The sequence below is a fragment of the Hydra vulgaris genome, chromosome 10 (genome assembly GCF_038396675.1).
Source record: "Hydra vulgaris chromosome 10, alternate assembly HydraT2T_AEP".
Classification (NCBI taxonomy): domain Eukaryota; kingdom Metazoa; phylum Cnidaria; class Hydrozoa; order Anthoathecata; family Hydridae; genus Hydra; species Hydra vulgaris.
Genome location: NC_088929.1, coordinates 24899320 through 24922210, shown reverse-complemented (window position 1 = coordinate 24922210; position 22891 = coordinate 24899320). Strand labels below are relative to the sequence as shown.

Sequence of the window (22891 nt, the reverse complement as noted above, 5' to 3'; positions counted from 1 at the left end):
AAAAACCAGGATACGCACCAGTGTTTAAGTCTCCAATAAATCTCCAAAGTCTACTTAGTTCTAAAAATAAACCTACACTACCAGTTGACCTATCGCGGTGTTTACAAATTAGAGTGCTCTTGTGCCAAATGTTATGTAGGTGAAACTGGACTGAAGATATCATCTCCAATATGCCAGCATCAAACAAGTGCACAACAAGGTAAAGGGAAAAATTCAACTGTAGCTGAACATTCCAAAATTTGCCAAGGAAATTTCCACTGGAATGGTTGTGATACCTTAAAAATAGAAATAAATAGTTTTAATAGGAAAGTTAGGGAAGCGTTGAAAATACAACACAACAAAAGTACCTTTTGCGACAATGTTCTTAACCAGGATGATGGCAATTATGTGACGACATCATTTTGGAAACCCATGTTTAAATTCTTACGTTGCAAAAAACTCTCAAAAAGTAGCTCTTACAAAGAACATTGTTTCTTAAATTTAGGCAGTTTTGTATAATATTATTTTTTTTATAACGGTTTTTAATATACTTGATAACGAGGGTATCTATATTCCCTCGAAATATTGTAAAAATAAATATATTTTTAACAAATAAAGTTAATCCATAAAAAGAAGTTTTTTTAAAAATAGTTATACAAATAAAATCTATTGAAGCTGTCAACATTTTAAAATATATATATATATATATATATATATATATATATATATATATATATATATATATATATATATATATATATAGATATATATATATATAATATGTATATTGTATGTATATTCGGAGTATTCAGAAGATAATTTTTCTTAGATTTTGATTAAAAAAATTTTTTATTTTTTTTTGGGGGGGGGGGGGGTATTTATTAATCAATTAGTATTAGGGTTATTTATTAATCAATTGCTAACTGACCATAAAAATGTTCTAAAAAAGCAGATTACATAGATCATTACTGAAATATCTAAAGAAATGTGGTTAAATATGTTTATAAAATGCTCAAGATTGTCTATAATGAAGAATAAGAATATGGAAATGGCCAGCCAGTTCAACCCAGAAAACAAAAACCCTAAAAAAATGTTGATATTAATGATGATGATGATGATGATGATGATGATGATGATGATGATGATGATGATGATGATGATGATGATGATGATGATGATGATGATGATGATGATGATGATGATGATGATGATGATGATTTTAGGCACATTAAAATAAAATGTTGCAGTTTTTTAAAGTATGATCTTTTTTATTAAATTTTGTTTCTTTTTTAATTAGATAAAAACTCGCTTACTGGTTATTTGTATGTAAACATTAGCAATGGAAAAGGTTTCAATCGAAATTCAGGTTTGTTACTAACCTTTCGTTTGTTACTAACCTTAGGTTTGTTATTAATCTTTTGTTTGTTACGAATGATTTAACAAGTTACGCAGATCAAGACCACCACTAGGAGGATTACCATCCAAGGCTTATAAGCTCCTTTTACACTAATAATATTTGTTCTGCTAAAAAAGATACATAACAAATCAAATCAGGACGTGAAAAAGTTCATGAGTAAAATACTTTTAATCTCATAAATAAATATTTCAATTTTCATAAATATTTCAATAAATATTTCATAAATATATACAAAATACTGTATACAAAATTTATATCACTATTTAAAAATGAATAATAACTAAAAACAATAAATGACTAACAAAAAATAATAAGTAAAACTTTATACACTAAAAAACTGAAGGAAAAAAAAAAAGTTATTATTACAAGGTTATTTTTATCTTTTATTTTTTAAATTTTTAATCTATTTCTTAATGAATACTTTTATATGCTTTAAATTCTTTGAACTCTACATAAAATTTATCAGACGTGCAATCTTTGAATCTTATTGTTTTATTTTATTAAAATTTTCTATGACTATCATGCAATAACATTTTTCTTTATCTTGTACTAATTGTCACTAAACTTGTTAATAATTATCATTAGAGAACTAAACTGTTTCATTTTAATACAACATTTTAATGTTATATAGAGATGCATCTTTTATAAAACTTGAGCTATATAAAGTGCTCTGTCCACATGCTGTAGCTATATAAAGCATTTATACACGCACTGTAGATATATTGTACCTAAAAGAATCATTTTGTAAATATATTGTATCAATATAAAGTTATCCATAGACATTATGTAACAGAAAGATATTTTAATCTTATAAAAATATTACTTTAGATACATATGTTGTTTTGGAAATGGATAGTTATGGACATTATTTCAAAAAGGCTAAAACAAAGACTGCCAGGGGTTCTGATCCCCATTGGGATGAGGTAATATAAGTTTTTTAATGTTTTTTGATTTTTTTAAATGTTAATTATCAAATTTTACACCCTTTTTCATATAAAACTTTCATATTTTGAAAGTCCTAAATTTTGAGTTTATTATATTTTCTAAATATTTTTATTTCAATTTTTAAGGAATTTGATATGGAAATTGAGGCATGCACTTGTCTTCGTCTTACATGCTTCAATAAGTTGAGGCTTATGGGAGATGATATTTGTGGTAAATGCTCAATAAATGTGAGTTTTTTTATGTCAAGAACATTTAAAATCTTTGTCTTTAAAATGTTGTTTTAATTTTTCCTAACATTTCAAAAAAAAAATTTAACTAAAATTTCTTTCTCTGTTTCTAGTTAATAAGAGAGAATTTAATGGATTTCAAAACTCATTATCTTGTGTTAAGTTTGGATAGAGGTCAATGTTCAATGAATGTATCCTTATCGTTTGCCACTTCAATGGGTGGAATCAAAAAAACAAAATCTTTTTGTGAAACTGGAGTCTTTGGTGTACCGATCTCTGTTGTATGTAGGTAAAAAAATTTAATATTATTATTAAATCTTATTATTATTAAATCTGAAGACTGTTATTATTAAATCTGGACTTATGGTTTAGCCGAGAAAAAACAGTTATTCCAATAATTGTGATCAGCTGCATCAAAGAAATTGAAAAGAGGGGTGTGTTTTCTTTTACTTTTTTTAGCAAATTTTCTTTTTTCAAAATTTTTTAATAGTTAAATAAAAAAATTGTTTTAGGTATGGATGAAGTTGGTATCTACAGGCTATCTGGTATAGCATCAGAAATTCAAAATATAAAAAAACTTTTTAATGATCGTAAGTTAATGCTTTCAACTATAAAAATTTTATATCTAAAGCTTTCTTATTTTTTTAAGTTTTTTGAGATTTTAATTTTATTAATAAATTCTCTTTTTAATTCCAGACACACAAAGCGCTGTGTTGCTTCTTGGAGAAACTGATATCCATGCCGTGGCTGGAATATTAAAACTATACTTTAGAGAACTTCCACAATCACTTTTTACAGGGAGCTTGTATCCTAAGTTTGTTGAAGGATTAAGTAAGTTTTTTATAGTGTAACTTATTACAGTAATACTTTCTGTTTTTTAATGTTTTTATTGTTCAATGTAGGTATTAAAGATGCCAATGAAAAAGAACAGTTTATGTTAGATACTTTACATGAACTTCCAAGAGTTAATATGCTAACTGCACTTTATCTTTTTGAACATTTACGAAGGTTATTTTTTTATTATTTACTTTTAAGCTCTTTATTAAATATATTTTTTTACTAAAAAATTTATTTTGTTGGATAATAAACATCGATTTTAATCTTTTTACAGAATAGATTTTATGACGCTAAGGGCTCCTGTGATTTTGTAGATGTTTTTAGAAATTAATTTTTTTTTTTATATATATAGTCAAAATAATATTGAAAGTTTTTAAATTTGTGAAAAAATAAACCTTAAGATTCCATCAACAAAACAACAAGCTTATTTTTCTTAAATCATTTTTACAATTATATTAATAATAAAAATAATAATAACAATAATAATAGTAATAATAACAATAATATATAATAATAATATAAGATAACAAAATTAATATAAATTATGATAATAGTAATAATAAGTATATTTAGAATAAAAAAAATGAAAATATCATAGTAATAAATATTATAATGGTAGTTATAATCATAAAATTATTTATAATAATAAGTTTATTAGGATGGTGTCACTCATACAGAAATCTGATCAAAGGAGTGACACCAATTTTTAAATATAAGTAATAATAAGCAAAGACATACATTGAAACACATGGACCGTAAACACATAAAAGCACGTAGAACATACATTAAAAATAAACATGTAGAAATCATAATTTGCCAGTTAAAATATTAAAAAAAGAAAAAAGAAACAAACAAAAAGATTGCGAAAAAAAATAATAGTAATAGCGAAAAGAAAATTAAAAGAATATAGTAATAGTAAGGATAAATGTCTAAAATGTCTAAAATTATGTCTAAAATTAAAATAAAATGTTTTTCAAATTTTTTAAAATTGATTTTGTTTAAGATGGTGAAAAGGTAATTTAGGATGTAGTTTTTTAGGAGTCATTCAAATGCAATGCTTAGGCGATAGCAACTTTTTAATGCGATAGTGTCCAACTTGACCCCAAACTTGACAACAACAGCTAAGATGAGGATGCATAGTAAATATTCTTAAGTGTAACTTTATCAACATAACGACTAATTATTGAAAACATACCATTAGCTCGATCTTGCTTAGTTCATCAGTTTGAAAGCTCCATGAAAGATTGCAGTCAATTAACACACCAAGATATTTAATAGCTCTTGAGGGATATAGCCGTTTATTATTAATTTTGATTTCAACATTTTTAAAAAATAGTTTTTTCTTGGAGATAAAAAAAAAATTAATTCAATATTTTTGGTGTTATGACATTAGATTTGCATTTAACCAGTGAACTATACCTTTTAGATTCGACTTTATATTTTTGCATAATGAATGATATGATTTATTGATGTGCAAGAAATTTGTATCATCAGCAAACAGATGAACTGAGGAGAAGTGAACAGAGTTGGTTAGGTCATTAACGTAGATTAAAAATAAAAGAGGACCAAGAACTAGAATTAAAACCATTAGGACAAATTGTTTTTGTCCTGAAAGATTAGATTGAAACCATTTACAATACAGTGAATTCCATAATGTTCTATATTTAAGTCAAAATACTATGGTCAACGGTATTGAAAACTTCTTGTAAATCAATAAAAACACCACAAACGAAATAACTAGTATCAAGAGCTTTCCTGATTTTTTTCTTTTATACTTATTAATGCATTGCAAGTGGAATGGTTTGATTGAAAACCAAATTCAAAATCATTTAAACAATTAAATGAGTTTAGAAAAAAGTACACTTTAGAATACATAAGTTTTTAAAGAAGTTTATTAATTTTAGATAAAAGAGATATAGGTCTCTAGTTAGTGCATTAAAGTTTAGAGCCATTTTTAAATATTGGAATAATGCAAGATAATTTCAAAGTATCAGGAAATGTTCCATTTATGAATGATATATTAAATAGTTTAGAAAGAATATTTAAAAATTTATAGTTAAAATCTATAAGTATGTTATGGAAATGCTGTTTGAACCTAATGATTTTTTTGAATTCAATTTAGATATAAGAAATGAAATTTCAAGAATATTTGTTGAAGATAATAATAAATTATGTTGGAGATAATAATAAATTATGTGAATTTGGATATTTAAGATACTTTTGATTGTTAATATAAGACGAATGAATATTGGATTTGAGTTTATAAGCAACATTTGTAAAAAAAGTTTTAAATGATTAAGAGATAAGTGTCGGTACAGTTATATAAGTTACATTTTCTTGCAAATAGTTGGGGGATGATTTATTAAAAATTTCGATATTTATTAGAATGTAAATCTCTTTCTAATGTTTCCAAAGATTTTTTATATTTTCTGAGAAAAATTCCTTAAAATGGATTTTTTTGCTAATTTTAATTAATGTAATTATCATATATTGATCTATAGATGTTAACAGTTTTTATTGGAAAAGATTGTGCACTTGAATGAATTTTATAATTCCTTTTGTAATCCATGAATTGACATTTGAAGTTTTTGATACTTGTTTTTTTAAGTGGGGCATAGTGATCTAAAATCAATGTTGTTTCAGTAATAATTGTTTTAAAACATGAGTTAGGCTTTATAACATCATTCCAGTCAATTTTTGATAAATCAGATTTAAAGTTTTATTTACTAAAGTTTTTAAAACTCCTGCTATATAAGTTGTGTCTGTGTGGTACAAATAGTTTATTGAAATTGAGACAAATGCAAAATTGAGGTAAGTGATCAGAAACAGAAGTTGTCAAATTTCCTGAAATAATTTCATTAGTTATTAAATTAGAGAAAATATTATCAATAATTGTAGCAGAGTGATCAGTAATTCTAGTTGGCAAATTGATAAAAGGGCAAATATTATAAAAAGAAAATAGTTTTTAAAAATCAGATGTCGTAATGTCATTATTTGATTGTATCAGATCAATATTATAATCACTGAGTAAGAAAACATTTATTTTCAGCAGATGTTTTTTGAAGTAGGGTATACAATAATATTTTTAGAAAAAATATTTTCAACATGTGGATTCTAAAGAATTAGGTGTGTAAATTATTAAATCATCATTTGTATATTAATTTTTTTTTTTTTTGATAAATAGAATAAAATATCTCTTCATTTGTATATTAGTTTTTTTTTATAAATATAATAATGTACCGCCACAAGAGGGTTTCATTGGTGTGTGCTCATTAATAAGAATCTGATGAGTTGAAGCTGTTCCTTTTTTTAACCTAGTTTCAGTTTTATTAATGGAAAAATTAAAATTAATTAATGATAGTATTATGTTTTAATCCTCAAATTGTTTTTGTAACGATGATATGTTTAAATGGAAAAAGGAGAGGGCATTTATTTTATTTTATTTCATTATTTCCTTTTTTTTTTTCTTAACAGTTAAAAAAACACAACCGCCTTCTGCGATGGCCTTGCAAAGTAATACCTCTATTCCCCATTCCTACCAAAGAAAAAAAGTAAAATTAAATAAAAAAGTTAAGCATATATTTACATCAGAGATTTTTAGAAGCAATTTTAACATATTATGCCTACTATAGACATTTTATGGTTTCTTAACATAAATTATTATTGACATTTATTTTTTCTATAAATTGAATACTAATAAAGTAAGTTTATACAAAAGTTTTAGAAAGAATCATAATTCATCAATTTTTCTCAGAAAGTTTAATTCATTTCTTTTTCATTTCTCAGAAAGTTTAATTCAATTTCTTATGATTTCTTATAAAAATCTAAAATGGAAAAAAAAAATTACAAAAAAAATGTTGTTAGTCAATAGATTCTTAAATATTTGATAAGTAACAAAAGTTACTTATCAAATATTTAAGAATCTTTTTTAGATGGTATTGTTACAGTTTTTGCGGAGGGTATTGTTACGGTTTTTGTGGAGGGTATTGTTGTGGTTTTTGTGGAGTGTATTGTTGTGGGGTTTCTGCTCCCTAACAACCTAATTTAACATCAGCAAAAAAAAAAAAAAATTTGAGACCAACAAGAGTTGGTTTTTTACTAAAAATATACCTAATTTGATAACACAAAAAAAAACATTCCAGTACCAAGGAAGCATAAGTCTGAAATATTTGTATTCCATGCAAATAAAATAAAAAATTATTTAAATCTGATAAATGAATGATTACTTTAAATCTTTATCAGGGAAAATACCATTAATTTACCAGGTAAAAAAAGTAATTTTTATATTTTAAAAAATTACTTTTTGTCTTACTCTTGTGAATAGATAATATAATAACTGTGAAATTAATTAAAACTAAAACCATGTGCCTTTGCTTTACCACTTAATGCTTGCTATGATTTTTGAAAAATCGCTCAAAACCGGAAGAGGACCAATTAAATGGAAATTGACAGACATAACCCCAATATTCAAAAAAGAAAACAGGTTAATTGCTATTTGGAAGTTAATTGGAAGAAAACCGAATACCACTATAGCTATAACCAGTAAATAGTGCCGTATGGCAACTATTCGAACAATAGTGTTAATTAAATGTTTTTGTTATTGAACCAAATTTTGGTATAATTAGAGTTTTGTTGTTGTTATTAAATATATATATATATATATATATATATATATATATATATATATATATATATATATATATATATATATATATATATAAATGTATATATATATATATATATATATATATATATATATATATATATATATATATATATATATATATATATATATATATATTTACATATAGATAAATGTATTTGTAAACAAGAAAAATAAGTGATATAGTCAATGTAAAATGGTTAAGACCTTAAAAGTATAAGTTTTAATACATATGCGGTATTATTTGTGATCGCCATCTGATCAGCTAGCAATTACAGACCAGTTTCATTAACCTCAATAGTCTCTAAAGTACTCCAACGTTCTCAGGGCTCGAAATAAACGTATCGCAATCGCGAGTTGTAATTGCTTTTCACACCTTCACAATTAGTTTTTTCTTAAAAAAAATATTTTCGCGATTTGTTTTTTTGTTTTTTTTTGTTCTTTTTTCTTTTTTTTCTTTCTTATTTAGCCTTTTTTTTTGGCAATTCTTAAAAGTAATGTTTTGTCTAAGTTTTTTTATTAGTGCTCATAAAGTATGTCACATTAAATTTATCTTTTGAATAGAAGCGTAGTTGTTCTGCTCTGATATGATCTGCTTGATCTGCTCTTTTGCGCAAAGATTATCATTCAACATAATGCACTTTTGAATTTAAATTACTTTAAATCTGTGTGCGTGGAAGCCAATAATATTTTAAAAGGTTGTTAAAGCGAAAAGTTTAAAAAGGAAAAGACGTTAAAGCGAATTTTTTCTTCATTCTTTTTTTTTAACAAAACATCTTGGTTTTTTTATCTTTATTTTCAAAGTGTTGCCCCAAATTAAATTATTATGAATAATTTAGATTATTGTTTTATAAACAATTTTATATTATTAATTTTACTACTTTAAGTATATTGAAATATATATTAAATTTATTTTTATTAAAAAATTTTTCTAATAGTTAATCAATGCTAATAGAAACCAGTAACTTTTTTGCTGAACCTTATATTTACATTGATTTACTGAATGGATAAAGTACATAACAGTAAATGTACTTATAAACTGAATCAAAACAGCCAGTTAAGTTACTTCAGTAAATTACAGTTACTAAATATTAACTTATCAACTATATTAATTTACTTAATATACAGACTCACAAGAGTTAGCCATACAAATGTTTCTATTTATATCTTATATGTTGTTATAATGTTGATAAATAATATGATATAAGCTTCTAACTAAATATTATTTTAACAAGAAATGTCAAAAAGAATATGAAAAACGTGATACCATTTTTTTATATTTAAATTTTATTTAAAGCGATATCAAGATTAAACATTTTCTATAAATGCGCAAGTTGTTTTTAGGAATTTTTCAAAAAAGAAATCTATTTGCACAGAAGAATTCTTAAAAAAGTCTTCTAAAATTCTCTCATTCCAATATTTTTGCGTTTAAAAATTGATATTTAAAAAAAAAAGAGGCAAAATTCAAAAAATTTTAACATTCAATAATTATAAATGCAATTGCAGCAGCATCCATAATACCCAGTGGTCATTCCTGAAAGTTAAATGTATATCTAGCCACGATAACAATATCAGATTTAGAGCATAGTGCAAGCGAGGAAGAAAATTGTATTTAAATTGTAAACATTTTGAAACAAAAATTTTTTTCCCAATGCTTTTATTAACTCTTCGTCTCTGTTTGTCTGTGAGCATCAAATCTTGCAATCAATTTTTGAGTCGCCTCCTGACGATAGATTTTCTTCAAATTTTGCATACATACTCTTGCTTGATGACAATACAATATTCAATAATTAGTTTTGCAATAAGTTAATTAACTTAGTGAATTTTAATTAAGTTTATTTTTTATCTGGAAAGAAAAAGAATAATTTTAAAAATAACTATATTATTTTCTACTTATATGCGCAATTAGCTTATTTGGATAAGGCGTTGACTTTGTAAACGGAATTTTTTTTTTACACACACGCATACAGTCAAATGTTAATAAAATAAAATAGTAATATCAGAAAAAATTGATTGCAAAATTTGTTTTTTATAACATAAAAACATTAGGTTTTAAAAATTCATTTTTTAATTTTACTTGTTTTGTTTCTTGAAAATAGTTTTCAAAGTAGAAAACATTCTATTTCAAAAATTAAACCTGTGATTATTGTAAACGTTGAACCAAAAATTAGTTATTGTAAAAAATTTTAATTAAAAAAAGTTATTTTAATTTTGTTTACTAAATGATCGGGGTTGATATTTGACCAGGGCCGGGTTTAATAAAATATAGCAGGGGCCGGGTTTGTGACTGGGGCTGCATAAACATTTATACATCCTAAAGTTTGTTTTTTTTCAATTCAAAATTCATGTTATATTTTTTATATATATGCATGTATAAACATTATGATCAGCATGATCATCATAATCATCATCATCATTATCATAATCATCATCTTCTCTTTCGGCAAATAACACACCATATAAATACTAAAGTTTATATAAATATGTAAGGATATTGTATGCCAGCATTTAAATAAATAGCAAACATGTATGTTTATATCCATATTATGTATGCATAAAGCGCATCTCGAAAGCTTTTATTCCTTCTCTTTGATTTTAAGTCAAGCCGTATTCTACTCCACGTTTTTCACCATCTTGACCAGTAGCTTTATTAAACTTTAATCATTTTTTGCATATTTTTTACAAGAACATCTCTCTTATTATTCCAAGCCAATGTAAAAAGATCCTTGTCTGATGTTAAGCTCTGTTAATCATCTGTTATTCATCTTGTATCTTATCTCAGATGCTAGGTTCTAAAGACTTTTGGTTAGTCTTCAACAATGTCATTAACTAAAGTAAGTTTAACATTTAATCTTTAACTCATGGGTCTGATCTTTTTACTTCTCCCCAGAATAAAGCAGTGTTATTTGCAAAGAAATCTTACTCCAACTTGACTCTTGAATCTAATGGCCATGCTCTTACTGCCAGTTAAACAGATTAACCCATTGCTAAACATTCAAATCACTCTGGCTTCCAATGCTAAAGTTAATTCTTAATTAAAAACTTCTACAGTTTGTGCTCCAGACAAGATTTCCATCTTAGTCTTAAAATAGTGTTCTCCAGAACTCTCTTCAATTTTTGCTAAAAAGTGCTAAATAAGTGGTTCCAATTTTTCAAAACTCTAGAAAACATTTTGACCTCTCTAACTATACTACGAATAGTCTTCACTCTGTTGTTAGTTTTTTATATAAAGGTTTTGAGATTAATTTATTTATTTCTAACTGCAGTATTAAAGTTATTTTTGAAGACCTACACTCTTCTTTATTTCAAGTAACTTTAAGGGTATTACAAGGTTCTATCTTTGTTCCTGTATTGTTTCTTATCTACAATATTGATCTTGATGAAAATTTTACATCTAAAGTGGCTCTTTTTTTAATTGCTTAGAACAAGCAGCTGATTTTTAACCTGATCTCTCTTTTGTAACAGCCTAAGGCTTACAGTGGCTTATGGACAACAAGTTGCATCCTTTTACTGTTTACTAGTTTAGTAAAAAGGAAGTAAATTAAAGTTTAAAAATATATAAATATATGCCAGTATTATATAAATAGTAAATGTAAGCATAAAGTTATAATATATAAAGTTTAAAAAAAATTTTTCTAGCCCCAGCTATCAACCCCAGCTATATCTTATAATTTTGCTGGAGCCAGAGCCAGATTTGCAAAAAGTCTCATTTTCAGCTTAGGACAGGGACAGGGCTCCGATCACTAACTACTTCTGTTCAAAAAAATTGGACATCAACTTAAAAACCATTTGAATGAAAAAACTATTTATACTTAAATTTTTAATAGTACGTTTATTATACTTAGATTTTTAATAGTAATAGCAATAAATTATAAAAAACATGGTATCTAATGTATTTTTGTTTTGACCTTACTCGTTTGGTCTACGCATGCTTATGCATTTTTTTTTAAATTAAGTATTTCTATTTATTTATTTTGTTTTATTTTAAACGCGTTTTATGTTATTGCTATAAAAACTGAACTTTATAACCCAGCAACATGAACAGCGTCACAGTTGTTTTATATTATCACAAGCTCTTTATATTGTCAAAACTTTAGAGTTTGTTTTATTGTTATGTTATTGTTGTTTTATAGCTTTTTACAAAAACAATTAAAAACTCTTTAAAAATAACACATGTTTTATTGTCAGCATAAACATATTAAATAGTTTTCTACAACTAATTAAAGTGGTTTAAATGTTGTAATATTTGCATTTTTACTTTTTATGGAATATCAAATGTTATATGCAACTGAGTTGGCAACTTTTTAACTAATCAACACCAAAGATTAATACAAGGCAATAAAGCATCAAACATGATAACAAGGGGTTTTCCCCAAGGATTGGTAACCTCCAATTTTATATATTATATACATCACTGAGAGGAGTTAATGATATGGCAGAAAGAGCGTTAAATTAATGCAATACTTTCATGGTTTAATCACTGTTTAAGAGGATCAAAAGCAATTTTTATTACATTGCGTACAAGGACACAGAAACAGATATCTTTATTGTAAAAAAATTTACTGAATATAAATAATGAACTCTTCGATGTCCCTATAGATCCATACGAACTTTTCAATACTAACTTAAACTTTGACATTTGAAGTCAGCACAGGTTATCGTTATCTGATCTCAATAATATTTAATATTTAATTTTTTGGAGTCGAATGAAAAAAATAGAGGGTATGCGTTTTAAAATTCGAAAAAAAAAATTCTCCTATATAGTCTGGGACACCTTTATATATATATATATATATATATATATATATATATATATATATATATATATATATATATATATATATATATATATATATATATATATATATATATATATATATATATGTATATTTTGTGTTACTGATAGAAAGAACTTTGGTGAGTATTTCTGCATGCTTAACTAAAAAACAAATTTTTTGTACTTTTTTGTGTTACTAACTCATCAATATATAATGCATACTCAATGACAAAAAAAAAATCTGAAAAAAATATTGTTAAAAATTAAAAAATTTAATGTTAAAAATTTTGTTAAAGAATTTTTTGTATAAACTATATTGCGACAGTAATGCCATCTTTACAGCACCATCTTGGCAATCCTAGGGAAATTTTATTAAAGAATTTCTTTTAAACCCTCATGACCTTTAAAAAAAATGGCGCAGCTTTTTGATAAATCTGTTAAAAAATTTTTTGCACATGTTAAATCTTTTTTTTGACAAAAAACTTGAAAAAAAACTAGAAATAAGATTTTAGTTTCAATTTCTAGAAAAACTTCCTCTATTAAAATATAAAATATATTTTATGGGACATATTCTAATGAAAACTAAGTGCATCAATAACTACGTTATTTCTTTAAAACTATTTATTTATAACTCTTCTAATGAATAGAGACTCTTACCCATGTAATGCCGTTCCCCAAGGGGTTGCACAGTGCCTCAGAAATCTTTAAAAATGGACAAAAATACATTCAGTAAAAAGTATTTTTTAATTTAGTTTTAATAAAAACTAAATTAAAAACTTTTTTTCAGCAATAAATGTTTTGTTTTTAAACTTTTAGTTTAATCAAATTAAAATTGATGGAAAATTACTTATTCAAGTTATTTTAACTCTCAGAATATGGAAAATACTTTTGAAACAGAAATTCTCAAAAAAAGATCAAACAGAAATATCCTCAAAAAAGATCAAACAGAAATATCCACAAAGAAGATCAAACAGAAATATCCTCAAAAAAGATCAAACAGAAAAATCTTTAAAAAAAAAAAAGTTTTCAAAACAGACACATTTTTTTAAAGGATTTAAAAAAATGTTTAAAGTTTATATTTACAAAAAGTTGTCTACAAAAAAAGTTCCACCAGGTTCCACCCTAATTTTTGTATCAACACTTCTCCAATTGTATAGAAAATTAATATGAAAAGTTTTATCAGCACATATTTGCACTTTATTGAATTAAGTTTAAAAGTAATCATGGATCTTATCATTATAGCTAGACTCACATTTATTTTAAAACAATATCAAGTACATTTTAATTTAAGACATCTAGATTTTGTATTGTGTTTGTTGGGGAGTTGGTATTTCTATTGGTATCGCACTTTAATTTCAATATACCAGAGAGCCAGGAGGTTCTTCAGAAGCATTACAAGATCAATTACAATTAAATTTAGGGTTTATATTATTTGACGGAAAGGTTGCCTCTACCCAATCCTGCATGTTTGTGGAGCTTAAATGAATGACTAAGAAAATGTGCAAAAAAGGAATAGCAACTAAAAGGCATTGCAACTTGGTCTGTAACTCTCCTCTGCTGAAGAAAAAAGTCAATTCTGCTGAATAAACAATTCAAATTTGATAGTAGATAAGTATTACAAAGAAATCCGCAAAGCTAGAGTTAATGTGATAAGACGTTAGTTCAACCACCTTCTTATTGATCGAACCCTATAGTATCTTCTACAAGTTTCAAAAAGTGCAAGTAAACATCTAACAGCTAATGTTCTTGCTTGGCTTGTTAAAAATTAATTGATAAATATGTTTTTTTTCTGTAAACTAAATGTTAATTTCTTGTTCATTTTGAAAATAAGTTTGTATTCTGTATTGACATTGTTGAAATTTTTGGAACATTCTGTGGAAGCCGACACAAATATACATAAGAAATCTGTTGTAGAAATCAGAAGAACATTTTATGAGGGTAAACATCCAATGCAAGTAAAAAAACTTTAGAGACAAAGTGAAAAAGACAAGAACATTGATTATTATTTAAGAGTTTATTTGAACATTGATTATTATTTAAGAGTTTATTTGAACATTGATTATTATTTAAGAGTTTATTTGAACATTGATTATTATTTAAGAGTTTATTCGATTAAAGTTGATATTAAAGTTAATGTTTACATTTGTTTTGGAGCATATTATACTAGAGTTTATATAAATATTTGTGATAGAGTTAATTATATTAGAGTTTATATATATTTCTTTTTCGAGCCTACTACAATAGAGTTTATTTATTTATGTTAGAATTCATTATACAAGAAATTATATATTTCTATTGGAGTATTCATTATTATTGAAGAAACCCTTTTTATATTCTCCTCATTGTTGTAATTTTTGTAAAAATCTACATGCTCACAGAATGTTTGCTGCTCTAACATTATTAGAGAATAGCTTCTCTAATAATGTAAGAGAAGTACTTCTTACTTCACCAAAAAAAGTACTTACTTCTTACTTCACCAAAAGATTTGCGTTAATATTAGTAGTATCAATTCAGCATGCTAAATAGAGTATTATGTCTTAAAATTCAGCATGTTAATTAGTTTAAATAAAACAAAACTTAATCAAATAAATATTTTAAATTATAATTGTTCCTCTTGATGAGTTGTATTTTGATCACTTTTTTTTTTAAGTGATCAAGAAGTGTTTTTTTATTTTGCAGATTCGGAATCCTCATCAAATTCTTCTCAAAATTGAACTTGCTATTTAGTAAAACCATTTTTTTTTTTTTGCCGTTTTTTGACCTCTTTAAAACACTGTGGGGCGTGAGGAACCTAAACACGCCTCTTATTGACCATATCTTTTAACTTACCGCTAATATTATCTCAAAAATCCTTTTCAATGATATTGGTTTTTTATTTGTCAATCATTCAGTATAAATATTTTTTTAAAGATATCATTCTCTATGAAAAGTAAAACTATTGTTTTTTTCCACGGTTTCAAGGTTGACATAAAAAATGAAAAAAATAATTTAACCATATTTTTATACTAATCAATTTTCAGGAAAGTATAAGGTGCTGTGATTTTTTGCTCCCTCGTTTCCAAAATGAAGTATGATTATGCGAGTATGATTTCTCTGTTTCCAAAATGAAGTATGATTTCTCTGTTAAAAAAAGAAAAATGAATTTTTTCAAAATTCATTTCTTTTCTTTTTTTTAACCAAGTTCTTTTAGTTTTTATTGAATTTGTTTAATTTTTTTTTTCCACATATTTTTCATTTTTTCTATTTATTTTCACATATTTTCATATTTATAAATATATATAAATGTTATAAATATAATTTTTCTTTTAGAGTTTCTTTACAAGAAAATATAAACAAGATGGGTGTAAACAATTTAGCAACTGTTTTTGGCCCAACTGTCCTTCGTACACCATCATCTTGTTCAGTTAAAGAAAACGAGTCTAGCTCTTGTAACGTTGATACATTTGATATTGGTGCGCTTGATGTTATGTCACAAGTAGGCGTGTTTAGATATTTTTTGGCTCTTAAAAACAATCCTCGAGCATGTTTACCTGAAGATGATTTAGAGTTATGGAAAAGGCTTGATGTAGAGAAAGCTAATAAATTGCAAGGACATTTGTTGCAGTCTGCTGAAGAATTTCTTATATAAGAATATTTTAAGCCGTGCAAATATTTAACTTGATTTTTTTAAAGTTTTATATACTCTTTTATTCTTTATAATTATTTTTCTTCGCGCTTTTTCTATTTGTAATTATTTATTATAGGCTCACTATGAATTAAGTTAGTTTTTTTAATATTTCATGATATTGTTGTCCTAGATATTGTTGTCCTGAATTAGTGTGTCAAAATGTATAAGTTTATTTATTATTTTGTTTCTCAATGATTTATTAATCATAGATATACTTTCTGACGTGTATTTATCGATAGTTGTCTAATTTTTTTCGTTTAATCTGGCATAGTCACCTGAAATTAAAAATTCTCTAAATTTTCTAATGTTGCCTCAAATAGTGAAAAAGAGCAACACTTAAAATGTGCCTCAGTGACCCAGTTGATAAAAAAAACGTTTTTATATTATAATCTATTTCCCTCTCGGGAAAACAATGCCTAGTTTCATAAATGTTTTTATTTTGTTAAAGTTGCTAAAAAATGAATGCTTATATTAATTTTAAATTAATTCTTTCTAAAAAATGAATTCTATGATTAATTAAAACTTTTTAATTAAAGAGATTATTTTTTTTCCTCTGGCTTAAATAAATTCATTTCGTCTATCGGACTTTTCAATTATCAATCGATGAGGTTGCATTTGAGTTAAAGTTGAGGAGCTTGTATATTCTTGGAGCTAAACCCATTTAATGGTTTTTTTCACCGAATTTTGCTATCAGTTTGATATTTTTTTATTTCAATGTAAAGTTCGCAGTCCTCAAATCTTTACATCACGCACTCCTAGGAGTGATGTAAAGATTTGAGGAGCTATTTTAAAATAAAGTTGTAAATAAGAAGCAAGCAAAAATGAAATAAAAAACAGTTTACCCAATAGAGTTAATATTATGTAATAGTAATTTAATATGTTAATATATCTTTAAATGAGATTAAGAGTGAAATTTTCTTAATAGGAAAAGGCGAAAAAGAATCGGATTAAAAATCTTGAACATTTAAAGTTGGTTAAGAACTTCATAGACAAAGATTATTATAATCAAAGAGCAAAATAAATAAGTAGAAAGAAAAAATGAGGATGATAAAAAGTTCTTACTTTTTTTTACTCAGCGTTTTTTGTAAAAATTCGTTATAATTTATAGTATTCATGATTACTAAAATTAAGTTTATTTGTAATTATTAAAGTTACCATTCTTTGAAATTAAGTATTTATTATTAAATATAATATTATTCAGTTTTCTTGTTGCTTAGGAACTCATTTTACTATTACTTTCCTCATTGTGTTATATATTTGTATTTCATTGTGTTATATATTTGTATTTCATTGTGTTATATATTTGTATTTCATTGTGTTATATATTTGTATTTCATTGTGTTATATATTTGTATTTCATTGTGTTATATATTTGTATTTCATTGTGTTATATATTTGTATTTCATTGTGTTATATATTTGTATTTCACCTGATGATTACAATAGCATGAAGTTGTGAAAGTTGTGAAATTCAAGTAGTTTTATTTTCTACTATACTATAGCTCTGGCTAAGTTCATCGAGCACTTTCTTGATAGTATATGCAACTTTAAAACAGTATCACTACAAACACACACACACACATATATATAATATTTAACTCATATTATTATCTTTTTATTATTTACCTCCTACAGGTAATTACCTGTTATATTACCTTTCATTAACTACATTTTATTTCACGCTTTAAAAATTTATATTAATTTTTAGTTCTGCTTTAAAGTTTAAAATTTAAATCTCTTTACCATTATTATAATTCACTATCATTTTTTTTTTATGAATTATCATTACTCCGTTTTTAAATCAATAATTCTTAGTTTTTATTTCTCAGTTTTTTTTTATAGAAATATTAGACATATCGTCCCCTCAGTATTATCTCATTTTAACAAATAAAATGTTCTATCTAATATGTAAAATAAATTAAAAAAGATAAATAAAATTATATATGAATGAATACAATGTTCTATGTAATATAATATAATATATCAGGTAGAACATTGTACTTATTCGTAAACAGAGGCGTAGAAAGAATTTTTTGGTGTTCGAGATAGATAACTTCCAGACATGGAGCAAACTCCAAACATTTATATGTTTATACTTATGTCAAATAATGAGGGTTTGCAAAAAATTGCGATGATTGGAGGCTGGGAACAAAAAAGCCCCAAAATTTTCGCCCCCCCTGCCCCAAACGTGAGAGCAACAAGTTGATGAAGTATTTTTTGTACTATTCTTAACTAGACTTATATTCATCGATAAATTTTAAGTTTCATAGTATTATCTATTAGCGTTTAAAAATTATTACTATATAAAATGTGCAACCCCCTCAAATTGAGGGGGGTTTAAACTTTATATGGTCATAATTTTTGAACGCTAAAATATTTTTAAATGAAATCTAAAATTTATCGATGAATATAAGTCTAGTTAAGAATAGTACAAATAATACTTCATCAACTTGTTGCTCTCACATTTTGGGCAGGGGGGCGAAAATTTTGGGGCATTTTTGTTCCCAGCCTCCAATCATTGCAATTTTTTGCAAACACTCATTATTTGACATAAGTATAAACATATAAATGTTTGGAGTTTGCTCCATGTCTGGAAGTTACCTATCTGGAACACCAAAAAATTCTTTCTACGCCTCTGTTCGTAAATATTTTTTATATTTTATGTATTAGACAGAACATTTCATTTATTACATTTGTAGATAGAGCAAGATAATACTGAGGGGAAGATATCTATATTTATTTTTTAACTTTATTTAAGCCTAATATGTCATAATAAAAAAAAACTTTGTAAATTCTGAAATAAAGTAGTGGCTAATGACCATAAAAGAATCCGATTTAACTGTTGATCTTCTTGGGTTCACCCATATTAACAAACACGCATAAAGTCTTATTGTCAAAGACTCTACTAAGTGGTACGGTAGTGACATGTGATAGTGACTACACTACCAAAAATTCTTTATTAACCATCTCAACCCCTTACTTGAGAGGCTTAGTTCTGAAGATAAACAAGTCATCTTAATAGATGAATATAGTATAAACTTAATAAACTATAATGAATCGAAAGCTATCTTTAGTTATCTTTAGTTATCTTGATACATTATGTTTTTATTCTTTTTTTTTCTTTTATAATTCAATCTACACGTATTACTGCTACATCTAAGACTCTCATTGATAACATTTTTATAATTTTCCAAACTCCTGACCTAATTTCAAGCAATCTTACGATATCAATTTCTGGTAATTTATCTGCATTCCTTATATTCCCAAAAAATAGACAATATCTTTCAAACAAACCTTCCACAATTTTGATTAAAAAAATTTATTCAGGACATCTGTAATGCAGACTGACAAATGAAAATTAAAAGTAGCAAATCAACAATTCAAGTAGCTACTCAACAAAGGTTTTAACAAAAAAATTTTTACTTAATATATTTTTACAGACTGTTTAATTAATAAAAATAATACCTCCTTTTTTATAGATCCAGTCACTAAAAATAAAGTTTATCAAATTTAATTAAAAAACTACCTAATAAAAAAAGTTTGGCTCTCAATGGTATTCCCACATTTCTTCTCAAACTTGTTTCTTATATTATCTCTGAATAATGATAAATAATTCTTTTGAAATGGACTTCTTCCTCGTGTCTTTAAAGTAGCAAAAGTTATTCCACTTCATTAAAAAGACTCTCTAATGGACCACACTAATTATTGCCCAATTTCGCTTCTTTCAAGCATAGGTAAAACATTTAAAGAAGCTATGGATAGCAGAAAACCTTTTACATAAATATCAATATCTTTATAAATACTAATTTGGGTTTCGCTGCAAGCATTCTACAACTCATGCACTTATTGAAAATGCTGAGGTTACCAGAAAAACTCTTGACAATAAACTTTTCGCTTGCGGTGTGTTTGTTGATCTAAAGAAAACATTTGACATTGTTAATCATATTTTCCTCCTAAGTATATTGGAACACAACGGTATTAGAGGAATTTTTTCACTTCATATCTTTATGATAGATTTCAATTTGTCACTATTAATAATAAAATATCTTCTTTAGTAAATTGCACTATACTGATGTACCTTAAGACTCCGTATTGGGGCCATTGCTTTTCCAGGCCTCATGATTGATCTTAATTTATTATCAAAATAAGACAACTTCTTACCATTTTGCCGGTGACATCAACTTGTTTGTAATCAACAAATCGTTATATAATTAAACAAGTGCGTTAATCATTATCTATCACATTTAGTTTCATGTCTAACAAACTGTCACTGAATACTAGTAAAACTGAAATTTTTACATTAAATCAAGACAATCTAAAATCAATAAACAACTAAATCACAGATTAAGCGATCAAAAAATCAATCCGGTTATCTCCTTAAGGTATCTTGGAATAAAAATTGATTCAAATTAATATTTTTTACATCATCTTAAATACCCAGCAAGAAAACTATGTAGATCAAATGGAATGCTAAAATTTGTCACTATGTCAATCTTAAAACTCTTACAACATATACTATGCTTTTTTCGAATCACATCTTAGGTATGCATGAGAGGTTTGGGAACAAATCTGCTCCCATATATTTTAAAGATTATCTAATTTACAGAAGAATGCTTAAAAAATAATACCGTTAAATCGCGGTAAGTCAAACTCCAGTTAACTCGAACTTTTATTATTTCGAACTCGAATTTATTTGGTCCCTTAAAATCGTCTAACCAATTACTAATAAAATTCTCCGGCTTGGTCACATTTCTGATAACTTGAACTTCGTTAATTCAAACCGTTTTTTCGTCCCCTTTTAACAAATTTCTCGAACATTTTGTATATTATATTATATATTTTATATTAGAAATATTGATAAAATTAAATTTTTTTTAAAAAAAAGAAGTCATTCCATATAAAACATAAACAATCGTAGTCTAATATTTACTTTATTTTTTCGTTGTATTTAGATCTTGTTATCAGACGTAAAATAATGCTATAATACAACTGTTAAAAGATAAATCATCATAAAAACGTTAAAAGTTTAATAAATTTCCAAATAAAAAACCGCTACCTTTGACGGAATTTGAGTACCAAGTGATTAGAAAGTCATTGTGTCGCTTAACATTTATTTATCTCTTGACTTTTTTAAGGTTATATTATCATTTGACTGTACTGCATAAATCTGTGAACAATCCCGTATATTCATACAATGCTAAAGTATAAACATTAAATTTACATCATTATACATTAGTATAATGGTGAAAATTTAATGTATATACTTCAACGTTTTAACTCGAACTAATATCTCATTCAGCCAAAGTTCGACTTAACGAGAATTCGCTTTAGTTGAACATTCGTTGAATCGAACCATTTTCCTTAGTCACTTGGAAGTTCCAGTTATCGAGAACAGTATATTTTAGCACTATCATTCTATTATTATTACAAAATAATTCCTCGTGTTCAACTTGTTTCCTGTTCTGCTTACACGATTCTTCTTATTGTATTTATTGTTATCAGTATTATTAATACTATAATTATTGTTACTATAAGTCCGATTCTTATCATTTATTAAATGTTTAATATTTATAAATATATTTGGGTTGACAACTAAGTAATGTTGGATTTTTTTAGAAAATAAAAGACAATTTTTTCATGGAACAAAATAACTTTATTCTGTAATGTATTGCCCATTTTGAGCAATGACTTTTTGCCATCTTTCAGGCAGCATCATAATTCCACGTTCATAAAACTTCTGGTTATCATCAGCAAAAAAACAGATTTTGACGTCATCATCGTTATTGAAATTTTTACCATTCAAGGAGTTTTGCAAAGATTGAAATAAAAAGTAATCAGATGTTGCAAGGTCAAGACTATATGGTGGATGTGGCAAAACATCCTGACCAAAGTGACCAAAGATGTGTGTGGTCTTGCATTGTCATGATGGAATACAACACCTTTTCGATTTGTCAATTCGGGCCGCTTAGCTTCAACTGCATTGTTTAATTTTGTTAGTTGTTCAATGTAGACATCTGAATTGATTGTTCGACTGGGTGGTAAAAGTTGAAAGTAGACAATTCTTTTGTAATCCCGCCAAACTGATAACATAACTTTTTTTTGATAAATATCAGCTTTTGATGTTGTTTTAGCTGGTTCACCTGACTTGCTCCACGATCTTTTCCGACTAACATTGTTGTAAATAATCCATTTTTCATCACCAGATATCAACCGTTTTAAAAATGGATTATTTTCATTACGTTTCTTTAACATATCGCAGATGTTAATGCGTTGTGTTAAATGATTTTCTTTCAGTTCATGAGGAACCCATATATAGAGTTTTTGTACATAGTTGTTTTAAGCGGTTATAAGTTATAGTTTTTGTACAAAGTTATTTTAAG

The 22891-nt window shown here is 25.8% G+C and overlaps 1 protein-coding gene across 1 annotated transcript in view; it reads left to right on the top strand.

Annotated features, from left to right (window-relative positions):
- Nucleotides 1–16748, top strand: part of LOC101239489 (active breakpoint cluster region-related protein) — a 126226-nt gene extending 109478 nt beyond the window's left edge. The window contains exons 17-25 of the mRNA XM_065807590.1: nt 1277–1345; nt 2225–2319; nt 2467–2568; nt 2682–2857; nt 2941–3002; nt 3081–3158; nt 3265–3399; nt 3471–3576; nt 16155–16748. Of these exons, the coding sequence (XP_065663662.1) occupies nt 1277–1345; nt 2225–2319; nt 2467–2568; nt 2682–2857; nt 2941–3002; nt 3081–3158; nt 3265–3399; nt 3471–3576; nt 16155–16473 (1142 nt within the window). The 3' untranslated portion in view covers nt 16474–16748. The remainder of the gene's footprint in view (nt 1–1276; nt 1346–2224; nt 2320–2466; nt 2569–2681; nt 2858–2940; nt 3003–3080; nt 3159–3264; nt 3400–3470; nt 3577–16154) is intronic.
- Nucleotides 16749–22891: the final 6143 nt, after the last annotated feature.